The sequence below is a fragment of the Battus philenor genome, unplaced genomic scaffold (assembly GCF_028537555.1).
Source record: "Battus philenor isolate CCGP_79_NKW_IND1 unplaced genomic scaffold, ilBatPhil1.0.hap1 SCAF_15, whole genome shotgun sequence".
NCBI lineage: Eukaryota > Metazoa > Arthropoda > Insecta > Lepidoptera > Papilionidae > Battus > Battus philenor.
In genome coordinates, this window is record NW_027181677.1 from 9,506,446 (window position 1) to 9,532,974 (window position 26,529).

The window sequence follows — 26,529 nt, forward strand, 5'->3', positions numbered from 1 at the left end:
TACTTCAGCGCCAGTGAAAAAAATTTTTTGAACTTGAACATGTCATGCAGTGAATTTTAAGACAAAATTAAGCACGACCAAAACGATTTTGAAGAAAGTGCACTCTAGTGAAAAATATAAAGCAAGCGTGGGTGAATAATAAAACCGGGCAAATAGTGTTGTTTGTATTAATTGTACTAATTATACTTTGTCTCTTTTTCTTTTTAATAAAAAATATATTCACATTTATTAATATGTTTTCAATTCATAATCATTTTGATTGAATTTCAAATATGAAAAACACAAATTAAGCGAAAAGCAAAATGAAAATGAGCCTCTTTCTATTCTCCGTCCCGGTTTGGCACTTCGTAATTATGGTAAGCCTACATAAAGCCATACTTGATCATATCCAACAGAGAAGGGTAGCTCGCAAGCTAAAGACAAGAAAGATATATGTCTTTACAAAAGATGTAATGACTCCTCCTCATTATTTCCTCAACTGAAAGAGCAGTTCAGTCAGAACGAAGAGTATTGTATAGTGTTGAGTAGAAAAGTAGTGTTGAACTGATTACAGGATCAGATTAATGATTTAGTAAATATGTTGAGTGTATGATATTAATTGGGAACATATTGAACGATATCGCCCAATTAGGTGGACACAGACACAGTCAAGGTCGCAGGAAGTAGCTGGATGCAGTAGTGATCTGTGGGGGGGGAGGTCTATGCTTTGCAGAGGGAGTCCATCCGCTGATACGATGACTATGTTCGCTAATTTAGATCAATTTTACTTTACCGTGACACTTGGCCACGAATAGTTTAAAGGCTGGGCATGGCATGGCATGATTCAAAGGCATGGCATTTACGGCTGTCTGGCTGAGTTACGGCTACTTCAGAGTTGAAAGAGATGGGCTTATACAGAAATTTACACGCAAAAGAGTGAAACGGATAGCTATGGCATATCTGTATTAAAATGTAAACTACGGATTTTCGGAACGGACATCACACGCGCGGGCGTTAATTTTTTTTTTGTGCTAGTGCGAGCCCAAAATAAAAGGGGTCATTTTTAGTCATAGCTACCATATTCTCTCTCTGAGACGCACTGTATATCTCAAGATCGAAAACAAAGAAATCATTATTTTCTTGTCAGAGATACATTTTGCCCATCTGTAATACCCATATTGATTTTCACTATACGTTGTTATGTTGTTTGTCTTTTATCTAAAATAAAATTTTAGACTTGAATAGGACATTTTCCCTCATTTAAAAGAAAAATGGTTCCATTGAAAATATTTATGTTTAAATGGGATTAATGACGAGAAATTATTACTTGGATCTCGGAATGAAAATTGGTCTCCTAATATGTGAAATATTTATGACACTTAATATATGTCTTATGTGTAATGACATATGACTTGAAATGAAATTTAAAAACTTAAATCTCATATAACCTAACATGATTTGTTTTAAATGTAACATATAAAATACGCAACTGCTAAACTAATCATAGATGATATAAAAATATCAGTGTCAGTTGATTACTTTCATACAAGAATATTTACAAATTAATCAAAGGAAATTGTCCTTATCGTCAAATAATATTTCTAATGATCAAGTAGAATGTGGATAATAAAATTACCTAGTAAATGCAAACCACACATTGTTCGAAATTGCCGACAGTAGTTGAAGACGAAGCTCACCTGTTACTTTCTATTCATTAAGCATATTCAACAAACATTGGATTAATTGCAGCTTTGGTGTTTAGATTCATAACATAGTGTTTGTATAAAGCTTTTAGGCTTGCCGAATTACAGCGTGAATTACAAAGAACTATTAATTTCTTAATGGACTAGTCCTTGATGTTACCTAATATGGTATCTTAAAAAATATTATGAATGAATCTTACTCCGACAACTGGCATTCTGAAAGCTTAACGTGGTGCAGACTCTTAGATACCATGTGTGCAAAATATAGTTGAACCTTTGATTTAACCTTTGTTGTATATTAATTAACAGTCGGTTTCCGAGATGAATGCGAAGGCGGCGGTTGAAGACAAGTGTACGGAAAGTCATTAAAGAGCGTCATCAGAATCAAATGATTCGCTGCCTATCGGTGAAATATTTTCTTGATCCTTCTGTTTCTTGATGTTTTTGTCCATACGACCCCGCCACATCTTGCTTTCGTCTGCGCACTTTGTAGTTATACTAGTTCTGTAAATAAGAAAGTAAAAACAAATTTTAATCAGAAAGTCTATTAATTACATGTCAATAATTATAATAAACAACGTTTACAGTGGGCCTTGTTAGAAGGCTAGGAGAAATGAGGAGAATCGCTGAAGAATAACTTCACAGACATGGCTCGAAGTCATCTGAAGTGGCAGTAAGCGAGGCTTATCGTTCCAGCAACCGAAGGCCGAGAGGCTCTAAAAGTTCTCAACTTAAAATCACGAGCCGGGAATAGCGGCATGACGGGAAATCGCTGGATGCGAACAGCGAAAGACCGGTCATCTTGACGATATTTGTGACAGACGCCTGTGCCTGGCCGCGAGCGTCTATGGGCTGATGGCTCATATACATGACGGGTCATATACATGGCTATGTATATGATAATTATGAATATACATTAAAGATTTTGAAATTGTTTTATATCATACCTTACTAGACTTTCAGAAACACTACATCTATCAACAACTGTTTGGACTATGTCGTTGATTATGGCAGGGTTCAATCGTTTCTTAGCCGGTTTATTGGGAAAAGCAGGAGACGGTTTTCCTGTAAGAGAATGTGTTGCCAGAACGCTGAAAAGACAAAAAATATAATGAGAATATTTGGAGGTAAAATTATAGACTTTTGTGGTAAATTTAAATATTACCTTCTGGTGAATACGGCTGACAAAAGTTTTCTGGTCGCACTTGTATAAGAACTCCAATCCATGTATTCCAACAAACTGCTAGGAACAGAAGCGTTGCCTTCTCCAATTGGTACCTATCAAAGTAATATTTGTTTACATTTCCGATCGCATTAATTTCTTAAGTTGTTAGACTTCTACCTATATATATTATAACTAATGAACTTTTTTTTATTGAAATAACCAGATACATACCATGCCACCATCCAAATCTGCCTCGTTTTTAATCTTCAAAGGTTTCTTCTTTGCATACTTGGCCGAGGAATCATTCGCTTTTTTAGGGGTATCCTATAAAAGAAATTTAGATTATATTTCTATATAGAAGTTCCACAGAATAATCGAGCATTTAAGGAGAAAAAAATTTAACCGGAGGTAACATTTTAATTCTCAGACGATCTCAAAGAAGTTATACTAACACATAATATTTATTAATCGGAACATTTATAGTAAAAAACTTGGGTTAATTGATACATAATTTTTAAAAATATTCTTGATTATGATCTATTAGCAGTAAGAAATTAATTATATTATTGAAAAAATAAATAATTTATGGTGATGCTTTTATATTTCCTTTAATTTAACAGCTTGATATTGTAATATTAAAAGATTAATTACGATTTTTTTTTAAAAAATAACTTACCAAATGATTTTGTGGCAAACTTGGAGTACGTTTACGTTTCAATGTGTCCCGTGAATGCGAAGGTGTTTCAGCCGTACTAGGCCGTGCAGGTGGACTAAGTTGGTCATCAAAAATTTCCAATTTTTTTTCTAAGCCATCATTTCTATTTGATACTATGGCAACATTTTCATCGTTTAATACATTTACGTTAAGTAAAGAGAATTTCACAGTGCAATTAGGGCACGCCTGAAATAAAGCAAGGGGAATATAGATATTATATTTTTTATTTCTTCAGAAAAAATAAATGAGTTTTCCGAGCCGGCGATATCTTACTACTTATAATATGAAAGTAATTGATGATTCAAATGTGTGTAAATGCCCACTTGATAAAAGATATTCTGAAATTGAATTATCAACTTACCACAGCAAGATCTTGAGCTGCTAATAGTCCCTCGAGGAATTCCTTGTGCAGAGCGCTATGAGTTTGTGAGTCCGATTCATTCTAAAAAAAATAATACCTTTGTGTAACTAAAGGATAATAGACTAAGGTAACTTTTATCGCTGTCTAAAAACACATTTACATATTTGTTGTCAACTGGACCGAACATTAGTATGTTTTTTAAAAAATCAGTATCATTATTGTTTTTCACAAATTCGTATCGGAAGCTGTAAAGAAACGTTAAGTAAATAGTATTTTAAATAGTTTTGTATAATATTGCCTTTAGGGTTTGTAAATAAAGTGTATTTCCCTTGTCCGGAATTAAGCATAGGACATACAGGCCCGGGCCCGGAGTGGCAAATGTTTACATGACTTGTTAGGCTTCACGTCGAAAAAAAAACAACAAATTTTTATATTTATAGGTTAATTGGTTTTAAATTGAATAAAATAATATAAATTTCTTAATGGTTTTAAACGGAGGCGGAGAAATGTTTTGGACTCAAGAGCAGCAAATTTATAAATCCGATTATGAATATTTCCAACTAAAAGTACTACAGCCGTACTTATAAAATGTCGTTTAATAATGTTAACTTACATCAGCTTTAATAACTCGTAAGCATATAAACAAGGACTCGTTGAAATAGTTCTTAAAAGTTACACATACTTTATTATTGCTTTAAATTGACACACGCTGTGGAGGTCGTACATACAAAAACGAATGTCATTGATTATAACAAACAATGACTGAAAAATTAATTATTAATGTTAAAAATAACTTTTGAAAAATACGTGATTTCGATTTTTTTTTCTCTTCTTTTGAATAAGAAGCCATTTATAGACGCATGTTAAAATTTAGCTCTAAATTCACTTAAATACTCTCACTTGTGTCTATTGTTTACATTTTTGTATCTTGAAAAATGTTATATTAACTATCGTCGGAATATATCCAGTTCATAGTATGAGCGTGCCATATTAATTATTACAAGATATTGGTATAAAAATTAATGCCTTGTTGATTTGTTATTTTAAAATTGTTTCAAAGTCAAGTTTAGTTATTTATATTTAAAAATATTATAACCTTTCATTCCATATTTAAATACATATGTGCCAAATACGCATAATTACTAACAAAGGTGAAAAAATTTGAATTATAGACATAACATGAAAATGTAAACAAAGTTATTGTAACCGATGTGAATAAGTAATATTTATTGTCATTATCATTTTAGCTTATCAGACTATTTATATTAGACGCCCATTGCAAGGCATTGGTCTCTCTTAAAGACCGTTTAGCCCTTGGAGAGGGTCTACTTATGCCGTATTTATTGGCTCGTCGCCATTTGAGAACCTTTCGGCCCCAACGGACTTCGGTTGCACTAGCGATGTGGGCCACTGCCACTTTACAAGAGCAATTCTTCAAAACAGTAATAACGAGCATCTTTACTTTAAAAAGAGGAGTAGGTATGCTCCCTTAGCGCTTTTACCACGTTTCTGCTAAAATTGCATATGCCTCAAAGGAAAACTCATTTCTTCGATGACTAAAAATATGAAGAAATCACTTTATATTCTGTATCAGCGTTATATCTAATTATCATATCAGCTGTAGACCATCCCCTGTCCACCCTGTCCTTGACGGGTGTGTTAATAAAGAGTAATAAAAATATCGCTTACTTTTCCGTCGCTAGCTGTGCTTTCGTCGCTTGTCGATTTTTCTGAAGTGCCTGGGGTGGGCGGTGTCCCGTTATTCTAAAATTATTAATAGGTCGTTAGAATTTAATAGACACTAAAAGTACGTTCTTCATAAGAATGCAGTCATATCTTTCCGATGAGTTGTTACATACAGATAATTAAAGCCCATGTTTAAAATACGGTTTGTTTGTATGCACTATAATTTAACAGTTTGAAAATAATATAAGGGTCAAAAGGGATCCTTACTAGGTGGACCGAAGACATAGTCAAGATCGCGAGAAGTCGCTGACCCGCAGCGTTGGACTGGTCATTGCTGGCCGACGTACATGTGTACTAAACTTAGGTTATTAATAGGCTGCCGTATAGCAGTGCGTGTTAAAACAAAATAAAAGGTGCTGATGTAAAACGTTGGCTTGGAAAAGAATTAAGTATAATTATAACCAAAAACAAAAACGTATTAAGGAAATGTTTCAAAGCGCAAACTAAATCCTGCCCTGCCCATTTAATAAATCACCATCATCATCAATATTACAGTTGAGGAAAGTCCACTGCTTGATATTGCATTTTCCCATCGATTTCCAGCACAATTATTTAGAAGCTACCTGCATCCAGCGGTTTCTGACGATTTTAGCACGGTCGTCTGTCCAACTTGTGGGCAAACCCTAAACTTGCCGGCCTATTTTATTAATAAATATTACTTACTGTTCCGGCTGCTGATTCTCCGTTAGTCGATGGTCTTGCAATGCTTGCCAAGAATTGCGAATTCTAAAATGATTAATAAGTCGTTATAATTTAATAAATACGGCCGTTCTAGTTAACTATGCAGTCAAACAAAACTTTGCTACAAGCCGTCGAGACTTTTAAAATTTTACCTACTTTTAACAGTTTGCATGGTCAATGGACAATTATTATCAACTACATTCTCAACGCGTACTATGAGTATAAACATACATAATGTAACCAGATCCTAAAGAGTATTTCCAATTTCTCGTAAAGAGTAAGCATTTATATATGTAGAAATGTAAAAAATTCATGGGTTGAATTAATATTTATAATATCAGGTGTACCGTGTGGCAACAAAATGAACTGAATATTGCTATATAAGCTGCTAGGCTATTTGTGTAGGGAATTTAGATGAAGTGCTCAGCAATATTAATTGTGTGCGGATTTGCTTTACTACAGTTGTAATTACCAAGTCTGTAATAGTACAAGGACCCATGGAGAGGGCTATGGGGATTTCTTTCTCTGAGAACTGAACACGACTGATATTAACCGACAAGCCCTGCGAATCAAGTTGAAGAAAGTTCAAGTGGCAGGTGGCAGGTCGCATAACGCATAGCGCAGCTGGCTGTTGGGGTATTAAAATTTTGGCCCACAAGGTAGGCAGGCGACCATATTGAAATCGTTAAAAAAAGCTGGATGCAGGCCGATTCCAACAGTTCCTATTGAAAATATATGTGAGAGACCTAAACCCAGGAGGGATTATATCGTTTATGTATTATACATATGGAACCTATAATAAAAAAATTAAAACATAAGTCACAGTTGCAAATGGGTACGAAGATCACAGCCTATGTTATTACTATCTAATAAAAAATTGCCAATTGGCCAATAGCCTTGATATATCTATAGCAGCTAAAAAACTCTAATTAAAACCTTAAAATTTTTCATAGTAGTATAAATAGATACTTACGCTTCGCAACTCCAAAACAGACAATGCAGCATAAAAGGTGTGGAGCGCTTCTATTAGTGTCAGATCTAAAAAAAAACAATGTGTTTATAAAAACTATAAATACAGATATTTGTATTACATTCAGTGATGTATATAATCTATTCTATAAGCCAACGATAAAATTAAAATATAAAATTAGGATCCCATTTCTAAATAAGTTCTCGTTTTTAAAAACCTAGTTAGTTATGAAGGTTCGATTCGTTTTCGGAGGCGTCAACCAGCCCCCGCCTTCCGAGACTTCCTTAGATTTCCGAGTGGTCCTCGCTGTTTGAGATGGAACAAACACACGCATAACACTATACACTTACACGTGTACAGCTACCGTCTTCGTGCGAACATCATCGTGCAAATGGAATATGTCTGATCCAATAATATTTTTTTTAAGTTCACGGAGCCTTCCGGTACATGATCTCAGCTTCCATAAAGCTGTAAAATCCCTCCAGCCTAACAGTGAAAACATCAACAGCAACAATAGATTTACTATTTAAGTCAATATATTTAATTTGTCCATGTTATACTCGTCGAGAAAAATATTTTTTCAGTGTAATCGCAATAAGCAGATGTATGTCATCTCACTTGCAGGTATAAAAATCTGCCACGCTCGCAAATTTATAATTTTTTTTTTCGATACAAAAGTATTTTCTTTCGAAAACCAACGCTAGGTAAACACATTTGCCACATTATTTTTTTGACCTGGCTTACACTGTTACCCAAGTGGGATTTACCTATAAAAATAAACATGAAATATCAATTGAAATAACACTTACGGGCTCTATCACATCGATTCTCCTGCAAATTTACTCCTCTATGCAAGTCTAAAAGAGCTTCGGCGGCATTAATTTCTAATAGACTGAACTTCTTGGCATACTCATGAATCTGAAATGAATATTTCCAATTATTATTTTTCATGTTTCCAATTCAGTAAATTAAACATAGATATATTTAACCTAAACACAACTACAAGATACGTATAACATCCCACTCAGGTATAAGTAGTAAGAAGCAAATATACTAAAATAATAATTATTGTACATACAGTAAGGAAATGTTCGTACATTTATTGCTCACTTTCATCTAAACATCTGATAACTTCGCATCTTTGATCACTAAAAATTATATTATAAAAATATTGATAACATAAAATATTTATGCATAGACGGCAATGTATTAATATTTTGTATTATCTACATTTAAAAGTCGTATTCTTTAATTCGTATAATATTTTTAAAATTGTAAAAACATTCAGTTTTACACTGAAAGAATAAGAACTAACAGAATTTTGATTGTCAAAATACCGACAACATACAAACACATTTACAATAGTTTTATTAAGAGTTGTTTTTTAAGGATCGGATTTTCACTGCTGCTAAGTTGCATTTGCAGATTTCGCAAAGGCCCTCGCCTAACATATCTTTTAAGGTAGCAAAGCTTGAAGGCTACCAAAGAAGAACATACGTATTACTGTATCACCTGATTTGGAGGTCGGAGAGCTCTACATTGCTTTTAATTTGTAATAGGCACAAAAAGGACAATTCATAATTAAAACTTCAGGTTGCGACTATATAAGTACCTTAATTTATAATAGAAACCAAGATTAATTTTTATATGCATTAAACTGCTCAAGTTATTCTGTTATTAGATCACAAAGATTATAGACGAAAAAAAATCTTACATATTAAATCTCTATATTCAAATGACGTTTGAGCGGCAAATTTATAAGAAAAGATAGATTTTTGGGTGATATGGCGAAATTACGATTTTTTTTATTAAACATACGCGAATTACAATTTCGCAAATACAATTTTTTTAAATTAAAAATATTTTAAATGAAAAAGAGGCACAATCTATATCTAGTATATTCGATGATTGCTAATTACGTTACATGGCTACCAACACTTCGTTTCAAATAAACATTTTGATATTCTAATAAGTTATCTGAGTTCCAGCGAACTATCTGAATCTATTATTTAAATCATACGCCGAAAGTCATTTACTACTTTAACGACTTTATAAAGTTAATCAAAATTCTAGTTTGGGTTTTAAAGTGTTTAATTTGAAAAACGCTTTTACTTAATTTATTATAATTTAGTAATACTGAAATCACTCAGGTTCAAAAAGGTTTTGTCGTAGATTAGCTGTCAAATAAGCTACACATTCACTCACTTAAAACTTTAACATATAAACAATCACTTGTATAGATGTAGCATAATACATATACTCGAACAGCAGTATCAATGAAAATATAAAAATGTACGTAACTGACAATTACATTAACATAAGTAAAGCATGTCTTGATTTATTCTTACTGGAATTAGCATCATTGAGGAATTAGCAAGATTGAGTTGTTTTACATTACACATACAAGCTTAATGTAAAAACAAAATATAAACGAAAAAGACTTACTGGTGGATTCATATTCAAAGTAACTCGTATTTCAAATACTATTTAAAAATGAAAACAACACTTCTGGATGAGGAAGGTGTGCACTATGCAAATATTCGATGGATACTGATAGGATCTCTCTATATACATTTACAAATTACTTCGGGGCGGTAACAGTTAACTATGCCCTATTGTTTCTTCACCCCCACCCCCCGGAACAACAAACAAAAATATCACTAAGCTTTATTACCGCAATTACTCGTAAGTAACGCACCATAGAAATCCTGCTAGCCAACTACCTGATAATCTATTATCTAATTCATCGACGTACATTTAATTAAATCGTTAGCTGATGCACATAGCAAATACTCAAAATTTTTGTAATAACAATATATATTTATATATAAATAATATCACAATTAAATATTTTGTAATTTATTGGAAAATATGTAACAACTGATCTTTCACAAGTAGCATTTGTAGGTTTCGCGGGTTTAAAGACTAAGATTTCTGTTTGTTAAGGTGGCAAAGCTCGAAGAGAGCCTAACCTCGGGCCTCTGTACAAGACAATTTCACAGAATTGGGGGATAAGATTTACTGATTCAAATATTATGGTTTTGTCAATCTTCGTTTAATTCAATAATGAGCAAAATATCACTCGTAGAACGAATAAGACTCAACTCTTTTAGTCATTAAATGATAAATAAAATCTAATGAAATTTAGCTAACCATAGTGTAAGATAATTTTTTGGGCACATAAGGGCAATGGCAAATAATTCTTTACACAAAAAGAATGTGAAACAGTTTCACACCGCATGAACTGATACGTTTTAAATCTTGCTTTAAGAATAAAATGCTTGATTACTATCGTATCTAGAAAATTACGTATCTAGAAAATACTTAAGTCTAACGTACATTTTCGCGCAAACTTAAACTTTTAGAGATGTTTATGTATATATAAATATTGTTTTTGAAACTAAGTGCGTTTCTTGTAAGATCCTGATGGACTTTTCGCTTGGCACTTTAAAAATATACGCTACATTTAAAACTTACATTGTAAAAATATAAACTGAAGTAATACTCACATACACCATATTGAATATCTTATATTTTATATTAATACAACACAAAACACTAGTATATACACTATACTATAATTAGAAGTGAGGAGTAGTGCACTATGCAGATATCCGATGAGAAGTGACCGCTCCATTTGCACTTTCAAATTATTTCGGTACGGGAACAGGTTGTAAAAATGCTAAGCCTAATTGGTCTTCTGCACTCTTTCCCCAGAACAATCATAAAAATATCACTAAGCTTTATTATCACCAGAAAACGTCACAATAGCGATCCTCCAAGCGAACTACCTGAATCTATTGTTTAAATTATTCGCAGAAAGTCATTAACCATTTTTGAAATCATTATGAAGTTAATCCTTAACATAAGTTATATTGACATAAAGAGTATAAAAGAATATAATAGCAATTACAATCGTTCGCAAAATTTAAAACAAAGGGAATTAGTACTTTTTGGAAATGGTCAAAAATATCTTGGGTAATTAAACTACATATTGGAAATTTATAATTCCTTATTGTATCTCTACCTTTTATGTTTATTACTGACTCTTTTATAACACAAGCAGATTAAATTTCTGAGAAATTGTTTAAATGTATTAGTCAGAACATGTTGTTTAACCAAACAAAAGACATTTAATAAGTCTTGCAAAAATAATCTTTTGCATTATTCAAATTATGTATTATATCATGTGTATGTGTGCTGTGTTATATAACAATGACATTATATAAAAATATATGTATATATAGTAAATTCCTTCTAATTTATAATCATCATTAACATAATTTTACCCGTAGGTCATCCACTACTGAATAAAGGCGCCACCCACAAATTTCTTATAGTACCGGTTGGAAGCGACCTATAACCTGGCGTCATTTATAGTATATTTATTTAGAACATACAGTTGCGGATACATACATTGTCACAAAATTGATTCTCACTTACGGCTGCAGCCACACCGCATATTCAATGTCTACCCATCTTTATGCACTTCCCTAAGTATTTTTAATCAGTCGTTAATTATGGATATCTTAACCTTAAAACCGAACCAATTATAAGAAATCGAATGTCGCACCTTGCAGTGAACAAGATACTCCTCAACATATACGACAAACTACCAGTTCCCATGCCGATGACCTGTTCGCAATGCTACCAAGTGTTAAGGTATATTTATGCCTATAAATGACAAAAAGCATTTCTGAAGTTCCTGCCACATATTTAACTGAAATGGTTTTTACTCTCGGCCTCGTTGTCTAGTTCACATTAGCTCAACGAGCTGTTGAAAGTGCTATGCTATGTTATTCCTCTGCGAGAATCAGGGATGAGGAGATTCGTAGACGAACGGGAGTAATCAATCAAGGGGCAGTTGGCATGCCACATAATGTGCAGAACAAATGGCCGCTGGACCTGGAGTAGAGACTATGGACAAGCAAGCGCAGTGAAGGACGTTCACGTCGAACATCTCTAAGAAAGAAGGAAAGACCTAGGCACTTTATCAATCAGCCTAAGCGACCAAGTGCGTAGTGGTCTCCCAATCTTGTGAAATAAACTGTCTCAAAACTTTTAAGCATTTTGTCTCCTCCATCCCAATAATGCTGTAACAATAAAATGAGTACTAAGAAGCAAAAAACATTTAACAATAACAATAACAAACATAATTACTTTAAAACCCAAAAATATTTTAACATTACGTACAGGGTAATATATGTAAATAATTTAAATAAGTTAATTTATATCTCATTTCTCAACAAACAGTTTCAATGCCACTTTAGCCTTACACCCATTTTCAATGACCCTATATAAAGTGACTACTCTGAAAAATGGTACTCTGAAGCATATTAATTTTCTGGTCAAATGTGAGAGTGCAAAACCGTTGTTTTTAGATAAGGTGTACCGTATGTTAATTGACAGCAAATGAGTTATACATTCACACCTAGAAAGCTTTTACCCAAATAACCAATCACTGCATAAACTATTTATTAATAGCAATAAAATATTTTTGTCTTGTCACAGCAATCCAGTATACATAGTAATTAATGTATTATAAATTAATACACCAAATGATAATTAATAAAGACCCATTATATAATTACTCTTTCCTATTTAACGAAAATATACATAAAGAAAATATTATAATAAAACAAAAATCGGCATTGATTATTAAAAATGATTGTTTAATTTAGCACCAATTTTTATTATTAATTACAATTACTGCTAAATTATTAAGTGTTACTATATTTATCAAATATTAGCTAACAACGTAATGAGCTAACAACCTTTTAACATTAAAGATGATGGAATACATTTTGGAAACCATAGCGAATTATTAAAAAAAATATATTAGAACTCATTAGTGCCAGCACCTTAATGCGTTGTTGTTGATGCATATCATTAAATTATGTTTTAGTTAACATAAAATAATAACAAATTAATTTATTAATGCTATTTTTTAAACTTTATTGATCAAACTAACAACTTTGAAAGAAATGCCATTACGTATTTATAAGTAAAATTAAGAATGAAACTATACATACATAATTAGTCATACATATTATTTAACCCTTAAATGCATATTGTTGTTTTTAAACAACATACTAAAAACCAGAGATAAAATTGACCTTCTTTTAATTTTTTGTTAAATTTGACAACTAGTTCTTATTTGTGAACTAATTTTGTACAATTTTTAATGTTAGCACTATCCAATATTTATGTAAGTATTGAAAATAAGTTAATTTCAAATGTCACTTTGAAGAAAACTTTTCTAGTGACGCGAAACTAAGTTTTGTAGCTGTGTTTGGACTGATAAAATATCATGTAAGTATATAATATATTATTATTTGCTTGATTATATCTTTAATTACATGTTCACGTTGTAAAACATTGAAAATCACTTGATGCTACAGTCGAATAGGGCGAAATATGGTATGTTGTAGGAAAACTACAATGCGCATTGCTTGCTAAATAAATGCATGTTTGGTGAAGGATTTTTCTTATGGTTTTAACCATGCCGCGATTACTAGAAAGCAAAATTACAAATTATTTAGAAACTCTTGAAGATTCAGAAGATGGTTCAGACGAGCGAGACTCCGAAGTAGAGGATGAAGGTCACTATTATCAAATCGCTCGAGATGTTCTTCGAGACCTTGAATATAGTGATGACACTGAGAATGTCCAGCCTGATAAAGTGGATGCTGATCCTCTTCTCGTTATCGACAACGATGAAAATATGCCAGACCCTCCTATTTTGGAAGCCGAAGAAGCAGCACCCCAGAGTAAATCACAAGGGATTCCTAGACGACCTCTGGTTTGGCGAAAACGAAACCTTGTTACTGCTGGAGACAGCCTTATTTTTAGAGAGGAGAAACTCAAATAACAGAAACATTGATCTCTTGTAACACGTCGTATGTTTTTTTTTACATTTAATTTTACATCAGATCTAAAAAATAAAAATGCAGAACAAAGTAACTTATATGCAGCCCAGAAACAAATCTACTACTACAAATGGCGCTAAACGTGGTCGACCTAGTGGGAGCACTATACTAAGAGAACTTGTAATAAAGGAGTTTCGAGGACCAGCTCAAGCAATTCCTTTGAAAGACGTCAGATTGGATCAGACATGTCATTGGGCAGTTTGTCTAGATAAGCAGCAGCAGGTGCAAATTCCGAAAATGTTCAGGCTTTACATTCAAAATGTGCCAAAAATGTCGTGTATCTTTATGTGATACGAAAAAAAGCAATTGTTTTAATAAATATCATATTGAAGCATAAATAAATACTTCTCAAAAACAATATCCACTCTTATTTTACCCATACTTGCAAAATCTCAATGAATGCGCAATGTAGTTTATAAACAACATTCACATTATTGCAAAAAAGTATAGTAAATTCATGTCTAGATTTTTTAATGATTTTTCCTACGCTGTAATACATGTCTATTAACAAATATATTTTTTTCAAATGTGAAACAAAAATCGTCCATTTAAGGGTTAATTAAAAAAGATAATAAAGAACCTGATGTAAATGTGTACAAAATTTTTATTTTCAATCTTCAAACAATGTTTAACTTATTTTAAGTTTGGTATCATACATTTTTAAAACTATTGTACGTTGAAGGGCAAATTTCACTGTAGCTTTAATTCGGATTACGGAATATTTTTGTTCACGCATGACATATAGTATCATCTAATAAAAATTAGTTATTTAATTTCCCTCTCCACACTTGCTTTACACGAACAGATGGATTTCATTGGTTGTTAGCATAGGTACCTGTACAAATACATCGCTCGCTGTATGACGACTAACTGGCCAATGAAAATGAACCTTAAAATAACACGCCTGGTTGTAGGTTTTTCAAAGATTCTTTTTTGTTGGCCCGTGGATGTTGCATTTTATTATCGCGGTGCTAAACTATAACCTTCTTTAAGAAAAGCGGATAACTTCGCTAATGTTCGTATATAGGATAATTGGATATAGGTGAAAAAACTTTAAATGGGTAAATATAGCTGTCGATTATACTCGCTATTAAAAATTCAGAAATAATAAATAATGTAAGTAATGACAATATAGTAACAGCGTTTGTAAAATTCGGATTAATAAAAATTTAAATTAATTATTGTTTACTGTCTTTCCCTACATAATATATTGGCAAAAGTCATTGGCCTGTCGCAACCAATGGAAAAATAAATTAATTTAATATTTCAGACTGATCATCGATGCATTACCTCAACACAGCACGGAAATTTGACAAAAGCACAGAGATTTGAAATATGTCAAGAATATTTTTTTCTCTTAATCAGAGGTCTGTCAGGTAGAGGGAGTAGAGGCTACAGAACGGATCTTATGAAATAGGAGGGTTTGAGGTGCGTTTATTAAAAAATATGTATGTTATTAAAATATTAATTTCATTGGCATTTTCTTACTAGGATTCATTATTAATTGACGGGGCATTAATTAGCGCTAAGGCGAAGCTATGTAGTATTTAAAAAGAGAAAAAAAAGATCAAAGAAAATAAATCAATTGTTTTTTAAGTAATCTTACTAATCATAAACTTTAAAATAGTTATTGACATTTATAGATTTATGCGTCCTATTTTATTGTTTCATTGAACAAACAATACGCGAGAGGTAATTGGAAAATTTCTTTTTCTAACACTCGCCGCGCTATGGTTTACTGAGGGCAATAAATATACAATATGATCCTACCCAAAAGCATTACCGTCTGTTTAAAAAAGGATTTAGTTTTCTTTGTAATGGGAAACAAAAGTTTGGTTTCTTTCTCAAAAGAAATAGTGCTGTTTATTTTTTTGTTTCTATTTTTATGGGATCAGGTAAATTTTGTGACAGTTGTCTTTCCTGTAACTTTCGAAAGTAGGCTCAAGGTTATTTGAAATATTAAATATTGTGCCCAATTTTAATATATTTGTAAACGTTGATGGTTATGGTAGAATGTGTATTAAATCATGTACACAACTGTTTACGTTATATTGAATATGTACAACTCAATATTAAATAAATAAATTCTTTTAAAAAACTTTTAAGTTAAACGGTTTTTTGATCCCCATATTGTGGTGGTTGTGGAAAAACATGTACCTAGTCCGCCATATTGGAACGGCGTCCATCTTGAATTATAAATTTTAACATAATCATCGTGTTTTACTAGTGTAGCCCTTTCATTTGATATCCATATTGAAAGGGGTTAAGGAAAAATATGAATCCGTCATTTTGTATCGGCGGCCATCTTGGATTTATAATGTTATTGATTTTATTATATTATATTGTCATCTAAATTAAATGTGTGTACCAAATTTCAGATCAATCTGACAAAGGGAAGGTCCTTAAATTTCAATTTCTCATTTTGACCCAAATAAACAAATTCCGTACGGGTCGAACTAAATAAAACCGTTAAAAAATATATCTCGAATTGAGAGGCGAAAACTTTGTTATAAAGTCGCTTTTAGGTTAGTTTTTTTTAATTACCGAAAAAACTAAAAACTTATAACTACATTAATCTTTTCCAGGGAACAAGTTACGAGTATTAATAAAAGTAATAAAACGAACTAAAATAGTTCATACATTCTAATCTAGTGAAAAAAGGATTTTTTTTACCTGTCTTGCGCTGTCTATGTGGCTTTTGTAGATTGTGCGGATGGTGGGGGAGAGGGTGGGGGGTTACGGCGCTTTGTCTAAAACATCTTTTAAAGTCACGAAGCTCCTTGGGGAGTCTCGGCTCGGGCCACTACATACTACAATGTGACTGGATTGGAGAAAAAGATTCTTTTCTGAATCACACAATGTGAGGTCGTTGTGCGGGTACGTGTAAATAATTATGAATGCAAGAGAATGTATATAGGCTGGCTTAAAACGGTCAACTGACATCGTCACCTCTTCACAACTTTTTAAAATAAAAGCACGTTATCCCAACTACGGATGATTTCGAAAATAATGTCATATTATTGAATTTTAAATAACGCAAATTATATTTTAACAACATCGATCGTGACAATGGTCTGGATTTTTTTCCTACTGTCCAAAAAAAATCTCTGACCAATGAAATTATTACATAAAATCTATTGACCAGTATGTACATATATAGGTAACCTTTACCACCTAGGAGATCCATGGGAGAATCTTAAGCCAGCGGTAGACGATTGTGGATAGCGCAAAACCGGCCAACATCGCAAGTAAGAAGTTGAGCATTAGGCCACCGCCGTTGAAATCACGGTAGTATGCGAAAGCGTTCCCGTAGTTTTAACAAAAGGCGTGGGATTTTCGCCGGTAGGAGTCCGGCATAACCTTTCTTTCTCCCCGCAGCGGACCCCTCCGCGAATATCCCATGCAGGATTTGACCACGAGAAAAAAGTAAGGTCATCTTAGCGTTCTTTAGGAGCCTGTGTCTGATAAATGCTCTTATGCAAAATCTACCCACAAGTTTATTCTACAAAGGATGTTATGTCTTAATACTACGGTGTTGATAACCACATTCCTCTGATAGCTTTTAACAGCTTTAATCGCAAATTATATGCCGTGTTCTGTAATTATACCATTTAAAACAACGTTTCTTACGCAAACGTCTTCATAATAACATCAGTTTGAGGTATTATATATGGTATGTTGTTTCTGAACAGCTCAGAAGATGCCTGCAGTTGAGAGAAGAACAATATAATTTTAACGGGCAATAGTCTAACTAGAACTGGAAACGAAATTTAATAGTATACCACCTTTCTTAAAGATTCTCTTCTAATAAGAATACAATTATTTTTTCCTATGTGTTAAACAGAGATTTGCGATGCGACATTGGTAAATAACTTTCAAGTTTTTTATTTCAATAAAATAATATTAAATATATGTTTTGCAGGAACGCTGTTGCTCATTTCCAATTTACGCGGGTTAGAGTTTAGCTAGTGCTATACATATTTTTTTTTATATGTAACACATCTCAAGGACTCCCTAGTGAGACTATGTTCAGGCCGCTAGATCCTCCTGTTATTTTACAATACCAAATTGTCAGGCCGCCGAGTTCTTAGATCGCTTTACCGTATGCTTCAAGGAGTGATCAGGCACAAGAAACCCCAACAGTCGACCTTAGCTTGAGCTGAACCTCGACTTCGGCTCGTTTGGAATCAGGCTAAGTTTTATAAAATCGAAAAGTTCCTAGACTTTGAACTTTTTAAAAAATTCTTCACGTAATTATCTATAAGGAACTGAGCCACCTTGACTTTGATGGAAATCTGTGATCAGTTCAGTATACATAGATACATACATATATATATTGTGTATACATACTACAGACATTTTAACTTTTATGAATATTTAAGCTCTAGGTTTAATTGTGTAAACAGGATCTATCACTTACCATTAGATTAGTCTAGCGTTACCGCCTTGCTTTTGTCATGTTATAAATTCACAATCATCGGGGCGGCAGAAAGGTTTTGGTGATTTTCTGAAATTTTGGCGAATTTACCCTAAGAATTATTTCTAATAAAATTGAGGCAAATCTCGACATAATCATAGATTTCACATGCGAATTATCAACACTGTATTTGCAAGCTTAATAAAGCTTACACTTACTTATTTGAAACCAAAAATATTAAATATAAGTAAAAATATAAGTTAGTCACTGTGCTTTCAACACCTAATCATCTGTGAAAACGAATATCTAATAAAACATCTTTAATAATGTAGGTAGTGAGTAGTCTTAATAAATTTTCACTGATACCTTTACTCACGATCATTTCCGCATAAATCATATTAGATTCTATTTAGTTTTGTAATTGTTAGATATCTTATTAAAGATAATGAAAAAGGGAATTGAAGAATATGCTTTTTTTGTCTGAAATGCAAATAATTTTTGTTACATTTTTATATAAAAAGCTCTCAATTCAATTGTGAATATGTGTCCTCTAAAACTTCACGTTAGAATTATCGGAATAGTCTAGAAAGAATATTAAATTTTATTTTAGACTAATTATAAATGTTGCAATAAAAAACAAGTTACCCGTAACTAAATCAATAATTGATATAATCTTTTAAAAAAAAAAAAAAACTTACGCGCGGCCTAGTCTCGTTCTCTCTGAAACTTGATTCAAATATATCTTCCATAGTGTCTATGACAGATAAAAAATATTTATCTTCAAGTCATAGAAAAACTACAGGTACTTATGCAATTTGTGGAATTGATGGAGGTTGATATTATTAGCACTATTAAAAATCTCAATAAAATTCCAAATATATTCAAAATAAAAATAAAAATATTTAATACGAAATCAAACACATGAATTACATTTCTTTTACATGATAATATCCCTTATCTTCATTTAAACAAAATTTTGTTTTCCGAATCAAAAGACTTCCCGCGACCTTTATTATTTCATCGGCCCACCTAATGAGGAGTCAACCTTCGCCACGTCTACCAGCACGTGGTCGCCACTCGAGAACCTTTCCATTCTTTGAGAAATTCTTCAAGCTACGTCGATAACCCTGGTTCTTCTGCAAATAATAGCACTCTCTGTACTTAAAGCCAATATATTTAAAAAAAAACTAAGAAAAAGGAAGTTCATTCCGGTTTGAAAATATTTTTTTTATAGTTTTGATGTCACATATATAGTATAAAATATAAATACAAAAGCCTTATTAATCTAGTAATCTTTCAAAGAAGTCTAGATTCTGCTTTAACAAGGAATACATTTAAAAGCAGTCCTTGCGTACATATATATGGGGATTTAAGATTAGGAATGGCAAATATAATGCAAGCATAAGCATGTTTCCTAAATATTTTCTTATTTTCTATTATTTATATAAGAATTTAAGATGATAAGTTACCAGAATTTTTTAAAAAAATTACCGATTTATGGATCATAAAATTATTAAATAAGATATTTTTGTAAATGACGTTTAATTTTAGCTTATGGAAATTTAAAGATTACGCAGTTTGTAGAAGAAAAGTGCAGAGGGCGCTTAAACTAAAATTTGCCTACAATAAACAAGCTGTGTTAAGAAACGTTGTCTCTGTGTCACCTGACGTTAAAATCATTAACAAGTTATTATATCATTAAACTTTATATCACTAGACTTTATATCATTAAACAACTTAATATTTCGCATAAAGGCTAATGGTTTGACGATTTGTTTGTTCAGTATTAATTAGTTGATTGACAATATCAATAAGTACCACCAATTTCCTAACAATATAATAAACTAAAGAACCATTGTAAAGTGCACCATACCTTGCAGACTAACAGAAAAGTTGAAAAGTAAGTATGACAATTTATCATAACTTATTATTAATAATTAAGTGTTGAAAGCCGAATATATTTAAAAATAAATGTAATAATTACGAAATCCAAATAATTAAACCATTGATAATTCGAAAGTAGTATTAGATTAATACAGATTTTTTTAAAGTACCGTCATAATTACAAAAAATAATTAAAACTAAATTGTTTCTTTTATACAATTTAAATAATTTATTTTTTACGGATATATGAGTGAGATGAGTTTATATTTATTTTTGTAACGTTATATACCTTACCTGTTATAGCAACCGTTTGAGCCGAGAATGCGACTAGACAATAACTCGAGGCGTCAAAAAGTCTGCGATAACAGATAGCAAACAATAATAATTTTTAAAATGAAGTAATCCGAATTATGAGAACGCAGTTTTTTACTGTATTATCTACTACTTATCTACTTATTTCAGAAACAATTGATTTTTGAATACGGTATGCCATACATTAGTTGACAGCAAATGAGCTATAGATTCATCATTTTAAAGAACTTACAACTCTAACCAATCATCATGTATTCATTTACTGTATATTATGCATTTATTACTAGTCTTCCAGCGACTTCAACTATGTCGTCAGTCCAACTACGCCACGTCTACCGGCTAATAATTGCCACCCTTTGGCCCCAATATTCATCCGTCGCACGAACAATGTGCCCACTGACATTTCATACAAGCAATTCTTGAAGCTACGTCAGTGATCTTGGTTTTCTTGCGGATCTCATTTATGATTCGATCTCGCAGCGTTGCTCCGAACATAGCTTTATCCATTATTCCTGGGTGACCTTGAGCCTGCTTTTACGGCCCATCGTAAGCAACCATTTTTCGGATCTATAGAACATCGCCGACTACACAATAGTGAAAGACCTTTGTCTTCAGGCAATGTGGTATTTTAGAGGTAATGTATCGACGGTTCTCTAACGCTGCCTATCCGAGTTGGATTCGGCGAGTGATCTCGTTTATTATCCTGTTTTTCTGTACTGTGAAATACATTATAGTATGTTGAATTCGAAATTTGAGACATCACGGAGACTTAAATATACAAATAATGTTAAGTAGTTTCGCACAAATGTCAGTGGTGTAATGGCATAAAAAAATCCGTTACACATCCTTCGTGCGCTGAATTCTATTGTTGTTTTTTGTAGTTAGGGGTGTATGAAAGTTGGGACTACGGAGTTGTACCCATCATATTTTTACCTGCGAAAGACTGTACGTTACAGAGCAGTTGTTTAAATTGTTTTAGAGATTGAATATTTGTGTATTTTGAAGTACGACTGAATTTTAGAATGTCGCGAACGTGGCTGCTTGTTGAATGGACTGATAACGTTTTATTTCCATCGTACTCTATCGTGACGAATGATTGTGTGTTCAGCAATAACGACGTCCAGGTTGGGAAAACGGTGCTCATCAGGAATAAACATGGCCACGGAGCGCGGCGTGCGCAAATTTTGAGAATATCCGGTAAGCATTACCAACATACTCAAGTTTAAAGCAACTTTATGCTGATAAAATTGAGTCAACTTCAAATTATATCATATACCAGTAATAGTATATAAGTTACATTGTAATTATTGGTATATTAATTTAGTTGAGAATATATTTGTAAAAAATATAGTTGTAAAAAACGAATTTAGAAATATCTTTTAGCCTATTAATAAAATTTTATCGTAACCAAAATTTTACAAAGTATAAAAACGAGCAAGTAGGTTTCTCTATCTCTAAATAAATTACTTATTTACATTGTTTGTTTCTTAAAATATAATGAATAGAATAAAGAATAATAGAGAAAGTATAATAGTATTTGTATGTTTCATATAATATCAGTCACCGGCTTCGCACGACCCGCATTGTCTTTGTTGTTGTTAATTTTTAAAATGCCGAAAAAATACGTGGAAAAGGTTTATACCTTTATTAGCCATAATTTGACAGTTTTACGTCCCCACCCGTTATATCTTGCTGGCGGGTTGAATTTTATAAAATCCGTTGTTAGCTGACAACTACCCGAAAGAAATATCCCTACGTAATTTTAAATCACTAAATCTTAGGGTTTCACAAATATATAGATCGTGGTCAAATCTTTATTATGGTTAAAGAGATCTGATTAAATGTAAGAATAGAATGGTTTCCTCTGCTACATTTCGTGAGAAGTATAAAACATCATTTACAGTTCTCTTATTTAATTTGTTTAAATTGTTCTAATTATGTGTGTGCGTCGAATTATACTTGCCACTAGTAAATAAAATGTGTTTTTGCTTTATAGATGACAAGAAAGAAGTGAAGGAACTGAAACTATTGATGGAACGACAGGATCAGCAAGTTAAGAAAGTAGTCTCATTATGTATGAACACTATAAATGGAGTTAAAAATGATTTGGTAAATATATAATAATATTTACACCTAATTGAAATAAATAAATTAAATAAAGTAAATCAGAAATAGAGCTAAGAAATAAATTTGTGGATAAATTATAATGTAAGTTTACCTAAATATATTATGCATTACAGATGTCAGGAGAAGGAAGCAGCGGGAGACAGTCGACATCATTTGTAACTCCGCGTCGTTCGCGTCGCTTCAGTAGCACAGTTAACTCAGATGACACAACAAACAGCGATAAAGAAGTAAGAAGGGAGTCCCAATGATTGTTTAATTATAAATGGTAGTAGTAACAAATATACACATGCAAGCATTGTGAAGGTTTGCTGACCAAACTTACGTCATATATAAGTAGTGAAGATACCAGAGAGCTGGCTCACTGCCTAACCAACCGAACCATCCTCCTCCGCCGAAAGAATAGTTTTTTTTGCCCTGGCGTATACTTCCACCCAAACCACATTTACGAGGAGGCAGGGCGAAAGCAGTTTTTAAGTATTTTAAGGTAGCAAAATTTCGCTTCGAAATCAAAACAGAAATGAGAAATTCACACAGGAACCAAGGTCACCGAGGTAGCTCAAAAATAGCTTGTCTAAGGTGGTGGGCACAACGTTCGTGGAACCACAATGGCCATTGGAGCCGGAAGGTTGACGCGGCGTAAGTAGGACCTCCCACTGGTTTGAGCAACGATACAGTTAGGGTCGCGGGAAGTGACTGGATGCGGGCAGTATGAGACCGGTCTTCGTGGCGATCTTTGGGGAAGGCCTATGACGAAGTTTGCGAGCTTCCTGGGAAGCTTCGGTTTGGGCCGCTGTACACTACAATTTCACTGATTGACATAAACAAAGGTTGCAAGATATCTTAAGGTTAAGGAGATACTCCTGAGTTTTAATTCAATTTATTCTTCCTTTCAGACAGATGATTATATGGATAATAAGTCAAACTCTAAACAAAATCACCAGTATAGAAAAATAATGAAAAGTAGAAGATATAATATTTGCGGTAGCAGTGGATCTTCGTTCTCTCACGATTCTCCACCGAGACAGTTTAATAACAAAATTGTTAAACGGAGCTGCGATAAATCTGTACAAGTCGATTTGGACGACACATCTGCATTTATTGATGAAATGGAACGTATTCTCAAAAATCTTTACAAACAGTTTCTCGTTTTAATATCACAATTAAGCATAGATGACCCTGTGCTATCAGAGATGTTACAATGTTTACCAAACTTTTCCTCTGATGAAATATCATTGCTAAACAATGAATGGTTAAATAGAAACACAAGTACTCCAAGCTCTGAAATACAAGAGAATTCTGATGCTAACGGAGTGCGTGTTAGGAGAGCTTCAGCACACACAACTAACATTATAGAAGCGGCCGCTAGTGAGACTGATATGGTAATATATTTTAAATACATGTTTTCCTCGAACATATAGGTAATACCTACTATGAGCCATAAAATTGATCGTAGGTCAAACATGTTTTTATTTAATAAAGTTTAAGACTAAGCTCTACATTCACTTCTTTTAAGCGAGAGAATAAGAAATAGTTTTACTTTTCAAAATTCAGATTACTGCATGTTATAGTTAAATATTATTTGCTATCTCCATGCAGACTTTGATGCCTCTTATACCTCCAGGTATCAAAATATTATTTCACACAGCGTAACTATAATAACTGTGTAAAAACTAAAGTCTAAGTGTCTTAAAAAAATGATTTAAAGAATGGGAAAAATGATAAATATTTTACAAGACTTTTTATGTTGTCGTACGTTTTATTTTTTATTTCGATCTATATAACTTAAATATAAAATGTTAATACAATCGTTTACGATCTATAATAAGGTTTTTTTTAAAGTTTTTACAATAATTAAAAGTCAATTACTTTTCATTTACTAAATGTCAATGTGTTCAACATATTCAAAACTTATTATAGGTTTCTATCGGAAGTGGAAATGTGTCTGTTCCTAACAAATTACTCGAAGATATAGACTGGACTTCGTACACAGGTGCAACAAGACATCTGCTGCAAGCAATTTTCCCACGAAGGTAAAAATATAAAATTTATTAATTTTAGATACCGGTTTATTTGTAGCTATTACAGTACATAGTTTAAACAAACTTATATACCTATTTAACTAATTTTGCTGTATGCTTTCTTCTATTGTCTTTGACGATTATAGTCTATGAAAACAAAATTCAATGTAATTGTACGGCAAAAATTACTAAAATCTTCAATTTTCCAATGAATCGCGATATTATGAAAACGGCCGCAGCTGGGATAAATAAAAATAATATAAATATACCTTATTACAACAAAGAACCTGTATATTTTCTGATAGAATATTTAAAAAGACCTAAATAAGTTTGTTTTCTTCATTTCAGAGTTTTGGCGACACATTCATTATCAGGAAAACAATCACCGGCTTTCTCACATAAGCCTCCAAAAAAACGTCTGGATCCCAAAGTTGTTGACGATATCGTAAATACTGTTGCACAAAGATGCGGCGTTCATAAAAGACTAGTAAGGTAAAGAAACAGAAAAAAAATTTGTTTTAAAAATATAATATACAAGTAAATACAGATTATTTTAAAATACATATACCTATTATTTTTGATTTTTTTTTATGTTACATTTTGATTTAAAGGAGTAATAATTTTCAGAAGCTGTATCACTACAAAGTGCACCGACGAAGCAAAATTATTTAAAAATCGTCAACATTACAAGCTCAGGCGTCAAATGGAACAAGATAACTTGTTATTCTCGGAATCGTCTAACACTTCTTAACATATTGAATCTTTTTAATTCTACCACAATTATTTACGGTTTTTTTATTCCTTTTTATAACTACTTATAATCAAAATACAAATGCTTATATCGTTATTATTAATAATTCCAAAAAGTTATAATCATGAAATTAATTAAAATAAATTTTCTGCACTGTATACTTTGTAAAAAGTATTTGACATTAATTATCAATGAAATTCACATAATATAAACTATGAATTAAAGATCATGTCAAAGGTGTAAATGAGAATTAAAAATAAAATTATTTTAAATATGAGTTTTATTATTGTCTATATTTTCATCCGCGACTTTAAAGATCAGGACGGCGCTGGATTGTTTTGCAGATGGCAGTACCTACAAACTACAATGAGCCAATTTGTGTTCTTAGTAGAGACAAAGTAATGGGTCGATGTTTATTTTTAGAACTGGGTGATCGTTGAAAGTGTTACGTCCATGTAGAAGTCTTCATTACTCACGTAACACGAAGGTTCTAGCCCGTTCAACTATCGGGGTTACTACAGAATGACTATGATTTCTAATACTCTGTAAAATGTCTCCGGAGATAGGATGGAAAATATCGTCGGAAAACTTTGTATTAAAATTTTCCAAAATTAGTCCAAACTCGGTATTAAAATGACACCCATTTTAAACTTGTGTGATTTCGGTCCGTAGAATGGCTCCGAGCCGATAAAGTAGTAAATGACATTTAATTTTTTCTAATGTTAAAAAAACGACTAGAATCAAGGACTCTAGTTCTTACTGGTGTATTGA

The 26,529-nt window shown here is 32.4% G+C and overlaps 2 protein-coding genes across 5 annotated transcripts; one reads left to right on the top strand and one right to left on the bottom strand.

Annotated features, from left to right (window-relative positions):
- Positions 1-1,333: 1,333 nt before the first annotated feature.
- LOC137918776 (uncharacterized) lies at positions 1,334-18,734 on the bottom strand. Of its 3 annotated transcripts, none has more exons than XM_068761675.1 (11): positions 18,670-18,734; positions 8,130-8,238; positions 7,324-7,388; positions 6,333-6,395; positions 5,613-5,687; positions 3,924-4,004; positions 3,524-3,748; positions 3,079-3,171; positions 2,848-2,960; positions 2,630-2,773; positions 1,334-2,186 (listed from the first exon to the last, which is right to left on the bottom strand). In XM_068761675.1, the coding sequence occupies exons 1-11, from the start codon at positions 18,670-18,672 to the stop codon at positions 2,048-2,050; spliced, it is 1,110 nt and encodes a 369-aa protein (XP_068617776.1). In that variant the 5' UTR covers positions 18,673-18,734; the 3' UTR covers positions 1,334-2,047. The 3 variants fall into 3 exon arrangements, with proteins under 3 accessions (XP_068617776.1, XP_068617775.1, XP_068617777.1); XM_068761674.1 differs by lacking the exon at positions 18,670-18,734 and adding an exon at positions 10,830-10,844; XM_068761676.1 differs by lacking the exons at positions 6,333-6,395; positions 18,670-18,734 and adding an exon at positions 10,830-10,844.
- A 1,603-nt stretch (positions 18,735-20,337) lies between these two features.
- LOC137918822 (uncharacterized) lies at positions 20,338-25,957 on the top strand. 2 transcript variants are annotated; one of them, XM_068761735.1, is made up of 8 exons: positions 20,338-20,566; positions 21,884-22,059; positions 22,859-22,971; positions 23,103-23,216; positions 23,883-24,368; positions 24,907-25,019; positions 25,356-25,499; positions 25,635-25,957. In XM_068761735.1, the coding sequence occupies exons 2-8, from the start codon at positions 21,885-21,887 to the stop codon at positions 25,756-25,758; spliced, it is 1,269 nt and encodes a 422-aa protein (XP_068617836.1). In that variant the 5' UTR covers positions 20,338-20,566; position 21,884; the 3' UTR covers positions 25,759-25,957. The 2 variants fall into 2 exon arrangements, with proteins under 2 accessions (XP_068617836.1, XP_068617837.1); XM_068761736.1 differs by having other exon boundaries at positions 20,339-20,566; positions 21,971-22,059; positions 25,635-25,956.
- Positions 25,958-26,529: the final 572 nt, after the last annotated feature.

Bases quoted from the DNA above. Each gene is read 5' to 3' on its own strand.
- LOC137918776 (XM_068761674.1), bottom strand. The intron at 6,396-7,323 runs GTAAGTATCTAT...TAATCATTTTAG, and splicing joins CTGTTTTGGAGTTGCGAAGC to AATTCGCAATTCTTGGCAAG. The intron at 2,774-2,847 runs GTAATATTTAAA...TTGTCTTTTCAG, and splicing joins TCAGCCGTATTCACCAGAAG to CGTTCTGGCAACACATTCTC.
- LOC137918822 (XM_068761735.1), top strand. From the start codon at position 21,885: ATGTCGCGAACGTGGCTGCTTGTTGAATGGACTGATAACGTTTTATTT. The intron at 22,060-22,858 runs GTAAGCATTACC...TTTGCTTTATAG, and splicing joins GCAAATTTTGAGAATATCCG to ATGACAAGAAAGAAGTGAAG. The intron at 24,369-24,906 runs GTAATATATTTT...AACTTATTATAG, and splicing joins CCGCTAGTGAGACTGATATG to GTTTCTATCGGAAGTGGAAA.